The sequence below is a fragment of the Suricata suricatta genome, chromosome 5 (assembly GCF_006229205.1).
Source record: "Suricata suricatta isolate VVHF042 chromosome 5, meerkat_22Aug2017_6uvM2_HiC, whole genome shotgun sequence".
NCBI lineage: Eukaryota > Metazoa > Chordata > Mammalia > Carnivora > Herpestidae > Suricata > Suricata suricatta.
Genome location: NC_043704.1, coordinates 69,943,598 through 69,954,371, shown reverse-complemented (window position 1 = coordinate 69,954,371; position 10,774 = coordinate 69,943,598). Strand labels below are relative to the sequence as shown.

The following is a 10,774-nucleotide window of genomic DNA, read 5'->3' as shown; positions in this document are numbered from 1 at the left end:
GGCCCTTGTGGCCGGCCGGGGGCGGGCGGGCTGCGGGGAGGCGCCGAGGGATGCCGCCAGTGCCCTGCTCCCCAGGAGGCGAAGGGCGGCGAGGGGGGCGCGAGACCGGAGTCTTTGCTGGAGCCGCAGCTACTCCGGAGAGCTCGTCTCTTGGAACTGCGGGTGCGCAGGGCCCTTAAACGTATCCTAGAGTTTCGCTGCACCCAGTTTAACGGCCTTCTTTTAAAGTTTAATCCCCTTGCTTCCTCCCGAAGCCACCGCCAAACCCGAAGGAGACCGGCGTCCCAAGCCACAGCCCCACCTGGGACTTGCCGATCTGATTCCTCCTGCCTGCCTCTATCCCGAGAGACACACACACTAGCCCCTGAACGTTCCCCTAACTCTGGAGGATTCTGGGGCGAAGGGCAGGAGGTGTGCGATCGCTTTGGCGCCATCCTGCCAGGGGCTGGAGGCTGTGTGAGGAGCCCTCAGTTACCTGCTTTAGGTTTTCGGAGTTGGGAGTAGAGTGGTGGTGGCAGTTGCGAGGCCCCAGAGGAAGGATGATCCGTTTTTGCGCGCCGGGGCTGCCAGACCGATAAGCCACCCCCAACCCCTCCAAGAACAATCAGGAAGTTCTAGCTTTTCTCCTTTCCCGGAGGAAAGAATTGTGCCCTTTATTGCTTCATTCACTAGCAAACCCGAGATACTGGATTGCTCTTGTGCCTGGCTGCCAAGGGAGAGGGTTCTGTGCCCCTCTGGTGCCTCGTTTACATGAAGACCTGAGGTTTTCCTCGGAGCAGGAGGACGCTTCTGGGCAAACAAAAACTTCTTTAGTTTAATTCAAACTTAATACTGTAGCAAGATATCTTTTATGGGAAAATAATCACTGTAGAGCTTGGAGTGAATCAGTGGTGTCCAAACACCCATCTGGCAACCAGTGCTCATCACTGATGTTTCCATGGGTCATGGGACCCAAAGAGAAAGATGGGAGTTTGTGTCACACTCAGGAGTTTATCTTTGTCAGTGGTCTCCTGCCTCACAAGGGCTGCCCTTTAATTTAAAACAGTGTCTTTTTATTTTTGGTGGGTATAGTTGGTTTCATTTATTTTAGTCTTCTAATAATTTATAGTGATGATAGAGGAGTAGTTTTTCTTTTTGGCAAAATAATATATCTGGCAATCCTCTGTGAATTTCCCCTCCTACTTTTCTATTAGTTTCTTTTGTTCCTTTTATTAAAAGTTTGTTTATTTATTTTGAGAGAGCTCACGAGCACACAGGTGGGGGAGGGGCATAGAGAGACTCCCAAGCAGGCTCTGCACTGTCAGTGCCAAGACGCTGCGGGCTCAAACCCAGAAACGGAGAGATTATGACCTGAGCTGAAGTCGGACGCATTACTGACTGAGACACCCAGGCACCCCCGTTTTGTTCTTAATGTTCTGTGAAATCCCAAAGTTTGGCAACTGCTAAAGGAGATGATTTCTAAGTTGCCTTACAGCGTGACCTTCTGGGATTCTAATAAAAACTCAGATGTTTCCAGTTGCGAAGAAATCTTTGAATTTATTGCTTTCCATTTGCATTGTGATTTCCGTTTTTCACAGTTCGTATGCCATCTTCACAATGATCTCCATTTTCCAAATGGGCCCAAAAGGGCAAAGTGATTTGCCCACCCTTTCTTGGCCACTGATGGGTCTCAGAAGCTTTTTGGTCAAGTGCCCTTTGTCCTATATGATGCAACTTAGGCAGGGAGAAAAGCATTGAGCCGTGGTGGTTTATTTCCAGCTCCTTCAGAATTCCCTTTTCTGCTGCTGCCACCTACTAGGACCCAGCCAGCCTGCTGTGGGCCAGCAGAGAAAGCAGTGACGGAGCAAGCTCATCCCCGGCCTCCAGACCCGTCACCTCCTTGAGAGCCCTGGAGCCTCTCAAGGTTAGAAGAGACTGACTCATATTTGTGTGGTTTCTTCTAGTGACCCAGTGTTGCTGAGCCAGCTTCAAACAGAATTTGAAACAGTTTTTTCCCTTCCCCCCCCCCTTTTTTTTTTCCTTGAAGCACCACAGGTACTTTTCCCAGAGCTTATTTCTTTCTGTCTTGCTCCTAGGAACATGACTGGAAAGGAAAACCTTCATTGCCCAGTGAAACGAAGAGGGGACCTGCGGGGGGCCATGCCTGCCCAGGTGTCCCTAGACCAGTGGCCAAGCTGCCCTTCTGTTGCTTTCACTACACTACCATCCCTGTGCTTACTCCAGCGGGAAACAGACTTAATTTAAGAGGACGCATTTCAAATAAATCTCTGGCAGGTTGACAGGCCCCCCTACTCAGAGTTATCTCCTGGTCTCCTTATCCCATGGCCAAGAGCCACTGGACAGGACTTGAGGACATGGTCTTCCCACAAAACCAGGGAAGGGTTTTTCTGGGGTGAGGCCTTCGCTCCCTGAGAGGGAAGGGGAGGAGTGTGGTATTGATCCTGCTGTGGGACTAGAGTCGTGTTTGCTATCATAGTTTATTAGAAAAAAAAAATCATATGTTCCTTTAGTGGATGCCCTGGCAGTTGGAATGCTCCCCGTATTCTATGCAGGGGCTCCTGCTGATGGTGCTCTCCCCCAACCACATGTCTAATGGCCTGTGAGGGGGCTGCTGGAGTTCGGCCTTGGGTCTGTAAGCTCTCAGGTGACCGGGCCTGGGCTTAGATATAACGGGGCAGCGAAATGCAAACAGTGGGCTTGGTCTGGAGACTGCTGTTTACCCTTGGTATTTACATTTTCACTCCATCATCCTTGAATCAGGGGGGAGGGGGGCTTTTTATAAAGGGGATTGAGGCAGAAAAGGGCAGGGTCTAATTAGCTCTAATTAGTATTCTCCTCCTGCTTGTTCTCCGTGCTTATTTAGCTACTGAGGCAACGGAGAATTAAAATATCTAAATAGTTGGCAAAAGGCTTCTTGTGCCTGCCGGCCCTCTTCTCCAGCCGGCTCATGAAAATACTCTGAAAGTTTTCACGATATCCGTAATGTGGAACAATTACACACGGCTTATAATAGTGTCCTTTTCATGTGGCAGTGTGCAGCTGGGTTAGTGGGGGGGGGGTGTCTCTTTTCACAGGTATTTTCTGTTGGCTGGGGTTGAGGCTCCAGAAAGCCCACTGCTACAGTTTGTTTGCTTTCTTTCCACTTGGAATGGGATTCGTGGTCTTTATAAATGTAAAGGAACATGTTATTTATAGGCACCCATTTGTTTGTGAGGCTTCTTCTTCTGTTGAATGGTGGTTTTGACTCCTGGGCCACCTGGTGACAAGTTTGCTCCCTGGCAGGCCCTGACACCTCCCCTGTGGTGCATGCTGGAGAGGCAGGTAGGGTGGCCTGCCCTCCTGACTGGGTTCCCTCCCTCCTCCCCCCCCCCCCCCCCCCCCCCCCCCCCCCACAGCACCGGACTTTTTCAGAGATGCTCACCTGTCTCGTGCAGCTGGGCCTGCTCCTGCCCTTGTCCCTTTACCTGTCCTCAGCTCTCACTCAGAGCGATTCTCTTAAAGCTCAAGTCAGATCATGCCACTCTCCCTAAAATTCTCCAGGGGCTTCCAGAAGTCCTGACTGTGTGCTGCCAGGCCTCTCTGTGAACTCTGACTTGCCCGATTTTATTTTTCTCACCACTTGACTGGTGCACTTTGCTCCCCCTGTTCTTCCAGCTCGCTGCCCATACTGCCCAGCGGGCCCCTCTCTGGGCCACCCACATGTCTACAGGGCACGCTGCCTCCACCCCGTGGCCCTTTCTAGGCGGTCTCCTGCTCAGCAGCTTGTCCCTGGCCACTGGCAACTAAACCTCCTGCCCCACATCCCTCCTGTCTCTTTTCTTTCCATAATTTTTCTCCTCGGCTCTCATCATCGTCTCCTGTACTTACTGATCTTGTTTGCTGTCGGTGCCTTCTCCCCCCAACCTTTCAACTGTGACAGTTTCTCCGTCTTCTCTTGTTTTTGATGACCTTGACAGTTAAAAGAAATTTTGTTAATGTTCATTTTTGAGAGACAGAGACAGAGTGCGAGTGGGGGAGGGGCAGAGGGAGAGATGGAATCGGCAGCAGGCTCCAGGCTCTGAGCTGTCAGCACAGAGCCCGATGCGGGGCCTGAACTCACAGGTGGCTGAGCCAAAGTCAGACACTCAGCTAACTGAGCCCTACCCAGGCACCCTGACAACCTTGACAATTTTGAGGAGATATTTTGTAGATTGTCTGGTATTTTTCCTCATGATTAGACTGGAGTTATAGTTTTCGGAGGAGGCCATAGAGTTAATCAGTTGCCTTTTTAAAAATTATTTTTTGATAGGTAATATAATCACGTGATTTAAAAAAAATATATATAACAATTGTACAGTGAGAAATCTGTTTTCCATTTTCATTGGCCATCAGTCTAGCATATTGCCCTGGCCCCTACCCTCACACATTATCCCTATTAGGTTTCTTATGTATCCAGAGTGTTTTCTAAATATACGTTACAGATAGCCATCCCCTGGGGCACCTGGGCGGCTCAGTCCGTTAAGCCTCTGGCTCTTAAGTTTGGCTCAGGTCATGATCTTGCAGTTTGTGAATTCAAGCCCTGCATTGTTGAAAGACAGTACTATACACACTGTTGTATGTTTTGCCTTTTATTTGCAACTTAACAATGTATCAAGGTAACCTTTATATCAGTATATAGGGATTCTTGTCTAAAACTGTATGTTATATGCAAATATGTGAATTTATTTTTTTAAAAATACAAGTTATGTCTGTCAAGTGGGGTGTTCTGCACATGTGTGATGTTCAGAAAGGTGGTCTAAGATGGGAACTGACTGAGATAGAGCCTACCTAGGGCATATGTACAGTCTATGGTAACATCTTTGGGCTAATGACCAGTTGCTAGATTTTGTACCAGAAACATTTCGTCTATTGTGTGAGAAGTATGGGGGGGCGTGGTTCAGGATATGGGGAGAGGTACTCCATTGTTGCCTCTTTTTTAATTTTTTAAAATTTTTTTAATGTTTTATTTATTTTTGATACAGAGAGAGACAGAGCATGAGAGGGGGAGGGGCAGAGAGAGAAGGAGACACAGAACCAGAAGCAGGCTCCAGGCTCTGAGCTAGCTGTTAGCACAGAGCCTGACGCGGGGCTCGAACCCACGAGTGTGAGATCTGACCTGAGCCGAAGTCCGAGGCTCAACGGACTGAGCCACCCAGGCGCCCCCCATTGTTGCCATTCTTAAAAAAAAAGAAAACAACAATGATGACATGTTTTTATTTTCTGTTGTCTTGACAACAGTGACTAAAATGTAATTTAGGGTCACGAGAAGCCTGCTTTTCACCTGAATCATGAAGATGGCACACACATTAACCGTTCTGAATTTTATGATCTGTTACTGTTCATGTGCTTTCTAGGGTGAGTATACACCCTATAGATTCATGATGCTTTTCCTTTTTTTTTTTAATGTTTTTTATTTATTTTTTTGAGAGACAGAGAGAGATAGTGTGAGCAGGGGAGGGTCAGAGAGAGAGGGAGATACAGAATCTGAAGCAGGCTCCAGGCTCTGAGCTAGCTGTCCACACAGACCCAATGCGGGGCTCGAACCCACGAACCGTGAGATCATGACCTGAGCCGAAGCCGGACACTTAACCGACTGAGCCACCCAGGTGCCCCACATGATGCTTTTCCAGTATCCCAGCTGAATAGTGTCATGTCCCCTCTCCCCCTGACAGTATAGGGTTATTCCAGCTTGATACTCATTTCTGTTAACCCATTGAATGTTTTGGATCCGGAAATTCAACGTGCTGGCTGTGTGCTTTAGTAGGCGTTGTCTGACCTTGGATATGTGGGGTGGACAGAAATGGGGGGAGGCTGCACTGGGGGAGGCTGGCAGGAAGCCACTGCAGGAGTCTAGACTCAGTGCAGAGGGCCTGGCTTGGGCATTGTGGGGCTGGAGGGGGCCAGCAGGAAGGGCTGGATTCAAAGAAACATTTCATACATCTTGAAGGAATGATCGACCGGACATGGTAGCTGCCTGGATATGATTGATGAAAGAGAGGGGTGAGTCAATGGGTTTCGGAAGGAGGGCATATTTTTAGATTCTGGTTTGCACTAAACCCTGGCTTCGGGGGTGTGAAGGGCTGTAGGCAGTCGCAGTTGAACTGGAAATAATCACAGTGCAAACCAAGCAAAGATGTGGCCATCGTCTGAGCCACTAGTGCCTATTTCCATGACCTAGACACAACACTCTGACATTTGTGAACTCTAGCTGTTTAGCTTTTTATTCATTGCTTCCGTCCTTTCAAAATGCTATTGGTGCCGAGTGACTCATCCAGCCAAATCCAAACTCTGAAATATTAATAGGTGGAGAGAGGAGAGATGCCAAGGGCAAGAACTCTGGCGCTGTGGTGGGTGTCAGCACACAGCCTATGCTTTTGGTTCCCGGAGCGCCTGTCTGCTCCCTGTTACCTGGCTCACTGAGCTCCCAGCCAGCAAGGCTCATTCATCTCTGTATTTCTAGCATTCCCTAGTCCAGAGCTTGACATTTAGTACATGCTTCGTGCAGGCTTCCTTGAATTTGAATTTATCCCAGGAACCTAATTTTAGAGGAATCGTTTTGAGCGCAGTACAATTACTTTACTGTTGCATGTGAATATGTAACAATAATAGACTCAATTAGTAAAGCAGACCAACACATATTTTATAGCTGTTCAGGATGTTTTCATAGCAGTTGTCTGTCCCATCCTTTTAACCTCTTCAGTATGACATCCAAGCCCTGGTAGATTGGCAGAGCGGAAGGCCAGAGCCCCGTCTGTCTGGGTCAGCACCGAGGAGCCCTTATTGCCCTGAGCACACGACCCTCCACCCAAGTTCCTGAAGCTCGGTGATGAGTGAGGCTCTGGTGTTTAGAAAGTGGTTTCTGTGAATTTCTGTGCATCGAAGCAGAGACACAAATAAGACAACTGACCTCAAATTCCTTTCTGATTGAGGGCTTGTTATAGATCTCCTCGAGAAGACCCCAGAGCTCACTGATCACGCAGCCCCGAGCCTGGGCTGGTTCAGGGGTTGCCAGGCAGGTGCCCAGTATGGACACTCGCTAGCCAGCACCCCTGCTGACCTCCTGCTGGCGGCTCCTTGTTTCAGGTCACTGACTCTTGTCTTCTCATGTATTCATCTCTAAGATGAGCCGACTCAACCAGCTCATTTTAAAACAGTTCAAGCTCTGAGGGTCTGCAATTCCCATGATTTTATGGAAATGATTTTGTGTTTTAAAGGAGATACTGTGCCACAGGACTTGAATTTTTTGGTTAATGAACATTTATTTATTTTTGAGAGAGGGGGAGGAGCAGAGAGAGGGACACAGAGGATCCCAAGCAGGCCTTGCACTGTGAGCACAGGGCCACATGAACCATGAACTCATGAACCATGAGATCACGAACCCATCAACCAGGAGATCATGACCTGAGCCAAAACCAAGAGTCACCGCTTAACCCGCTGAGCCACCCCACGTGCCTCAAGGGACTGAATTTGTACTTGATAAAGAGAGCAGGGGGAAAGTCACTTTCATTCTGGATTTGGTCCCCTCCCACCCCCCATTTGAGTTTCTGACATGTAAGGAGATTTGACCACAAAGTGGAACTGGCATTTTGAAACTTTTCTTGCCTACATTTTAAAAAAAATTCTCGAGTGGATTCACTTTAAAATGAGAAAGGAACTTGTCAGTGCAAGCAAGAAGCAGGCAGGCCCCACTTCCCAGTGGGCTGGAGCCAGAGACCATCTTGTTTAGTGTTTGGACCTTGAAGGGCTCTTCTTGCTGAAATGAGGTGATGCGTGGTGCTTGGTCCCAGCTTGTGTCTCCAGTGAAATGTGTTCTGAGTCCAGGGCTTGCACCAGGAGGTCCTGTTGCAGGTCTGGCAGTGAGATTGGAGTCTCCCAGCTCTATGGGTGCAGCAGGGGCTGGGCAAGAAGGCTGGTGGCCCAGGAGCCCAGAGTGCAGCATCGGGATCTCTGCCTGGGGCAGAGCATCTGACTTTACTCTCTGGGCCTCCAAAGCCGCTCCTCCTTTCTTCCCAGCATCCCTCGTCCTGCCAATGTCTCCTCCCTTCTATCCCAGTGGCCACTCTATTTGTTCCTTGCAGTGTCCCTTGTGGTGACTAAGTATAGCTCCCTGTGCTGATTTCTGTTGATTTACTGCTAGAGGCAAAGAGAAGCAGTGAGTTAAAACTAACAAATTGGGGAAGTGTTAGGGTTTCAAGAGGTCTTACAGAAGTTGTTTTTATGGCGTTTCTTGGAGTTCCCTGTCTTTCTCCTCCACTCTCCCTTTTCATCTTTTCGGGCTATTTTTCTCCTTAGAGTTGGAGCCTTCTTTCTAGGGCTGGTGGCCCTGGGTTTCTCTTTTTTCCATCAGTTCAGTGGACATTCTCTCCTCTTGAAATTCAAGGCAATGACTAGGAGAGACCTGTGGGTCTTTAGTGCTAGGAGGGCTGAGTGAAGCCATGTTCATTCAGAGAAATACCTACATGTTCTGCTCCTAGTTAAGAGAACTGCGTCCTTGATGTTTCTTAGAAGAAGGCAAAGAAAAGGATAAGTTTCACCACAGATGCATGTGCTCCTGGCAAGGTTGAGGAAGGGGGGCGTGGGTGCCCGAGTTGAGAGGGCAGTGGATTTAGCTTCACTACAGTTCATCACCCCTCAGGAGACCCCTCCCCAGATTAATGGGAGAGAAGGGATTGGCCTTGGTCTGAAATAAGTAAACTTTTCAATGATAAAGAAATTTCCTTCTAATCTTAGTTTCTGATTTTTTTTTTTAAGTCAGGGCTGGGTTTTGATTTTGGTCAAATGCCTTTTTATTACCCGGTGAGGTGATGATATGGTTTTTCTTATTTGACCTACTAGTAGGTATACTGAATTAATGGATTTTATCTTAACCCAACATTGTATTCCTGGGTACTTGGGCTCTCTCTTTCCTCACTCACCCTTCTTTTTAAAGACAGGATTCTTTTTTTTAAAATTTATTTTGAGAGAGAGAGCCCATACACATGCATATGCAAGCAAGGGAGGGGCAGAGAGAGGGAGAGAGAAAGAGAGAATCCCAAGCAGGCTCCGTACTGTCAGCCCCAAGCCCAAGCTGGATCTCCCGAACCTGTGAGATCATGACCTAAGCTGAAACCAGGAGTTGGTTACTTAACCCACTGAGCCACCCCGGTGCTCCAGGATTCTTTTTACATTTTATTTACTCATTAAAAAATTTTTTTAGTGTGTATTTATTTTTGAGAGAAGGAGAGAGAGAGTGTGTGAGTGGGGGAGGGCAGAGAGAGAGGGACACACAGAATCCAAAGTAGGCTCCAGGCTCTGAACTGTCAGTACAGAGCCCAACGCAGGGCTTGAACTCATGAGCCATGAGATCATGACCTGAACCAAAGTCGGATTCTAAACTGACTGAGCCATCCAGGTGCCCGTTTATTTATTTAAGTAAGTTCTCTGTGGGACTCAAACTCACCACCCCAAGATCAAGCAAGAGTTGCATACTCCACAGACTGAACCAGCCAGGTGCCCCTCCTTGGGTACGTTCCGTAAAGATTCTTCTGGCTTCTTTTGGTGTACTGTGGATTTGGTGTGATAAAACTTGATTTAAGATTTTCTTTTCTTGGGGCACCTGGGTGACTCATGAGTTCAAGCCCCACGTCAGGCTCTGTGCAGACAGCTCAAAGCCTGGAGCCTGCTTCAGATTCTGTATCTTCCTCTGTCTCCGTCTCTCCCCTGCTTGCACTCTGTCTCTTGCTCTCTTTCTCTCTCTCTCTCAAAAATAAATGAACATTAAAACAAATTTAAAGGATTCTACTTTCTTATGCCTGAAAGGGAGCAATCTGTTCTTTTTTCTTTTTTTAAAAATTAATTAATTAATTAATTTTAGAGAGAGAGTAAGAGTGAGTGGGGGAAGGGCAGATAGAGAGGGAGAGAGGGAATCCCAAGCAGGCTCCCCACTGCCAGTGCAGAGCCCTGTTCAGGGCCCAAACTCATGAGATCATGACCTGAGTTGAAATCAAGAGTCAGATGCTTAACCAACTGAGCCACCTGGGTGCCCCTCTTTTTTCTTTTTAATAAAGATTTTATTTTTAAGTCCTCTTTATGGTCAACGTAGGGCTCGAACCTAGAGCCCTGAGATCAAGAGCTGAATGTTCTTCTGACCAAGCTAGCCAGGCACCCCTGTTCTTCTTTTTCTTCCCCCTCTTTTTGTACTATTTATTTTTTTGTCATCTTGTATGGACTGAGTGTAATGAGGCCTTCGGGGAGGGAGGGCCTCCTGTGTGATGGGGCTGGAAATCCAGGCGGGTCCCGCAGAAGAAATGGGAGTTGCTCACACAAGTGGGCACACTTGCTGAGTGCCTCAAGAACAGTCAGCATTCAGCAGCAACCAAAGAGCCTTACCCGGGCTCCCTGTTAAAAAAGGAAGTGACTACCCCTCTCACCCCGTGCAAAAGCCTCATCAATCAGGTTTATGGCCAGGAACTAATTGGTGCATCTTTATCTTTCTTTGAAGGTCTTAACATATGCACTCGTGGAAGCGCTGCCTCATGTGAAGAATGTCTGTTAATCCACCCAAAATGTGCCTGGTGCTTCAAAGAGGTATGTGGTGCCGGAGGGGGTGGGGAGGAAGGGGGCAGGCTACCCCATGGCATACAAGTTGACTGTGCGGAAAATTCTGCAGACTGTCTCTTCCTCTTTTTTCTAGGACATTTATAACATGGGTCTTCAGATAACGTTGAGTGTTTTCACCCTATTATAGGAATGCAGGGCTTTCCTTCCCTTTTGTGGG

General features: G+C 48.0%; 1 protein-coding gene across 1 annotated transcript in view; it reads left to right on the top strand.

Annotated features, from left to right (window-relative positions):
- The first annotated feature begins 50 nt into the window (after positions 1-50).
- ITGB5 (integrin subunit beta 5) overlaps positions 51-10,774 on the top strand; it is a 117,661-nt gene continuing 106,937 nt past the window's right edge. The window contains exons 1-2 of the mRNA XM_029938723.1: positions 51-162; positions 10,499-10,584. Coding sequence (XP_029794583.1) covers positions 51-162; positions 10,499-10,584 — 198 coding nt within the window. The remainder of the gene's footprint in view (positions 163-10,498; positions 10,585-10,774) is intronic.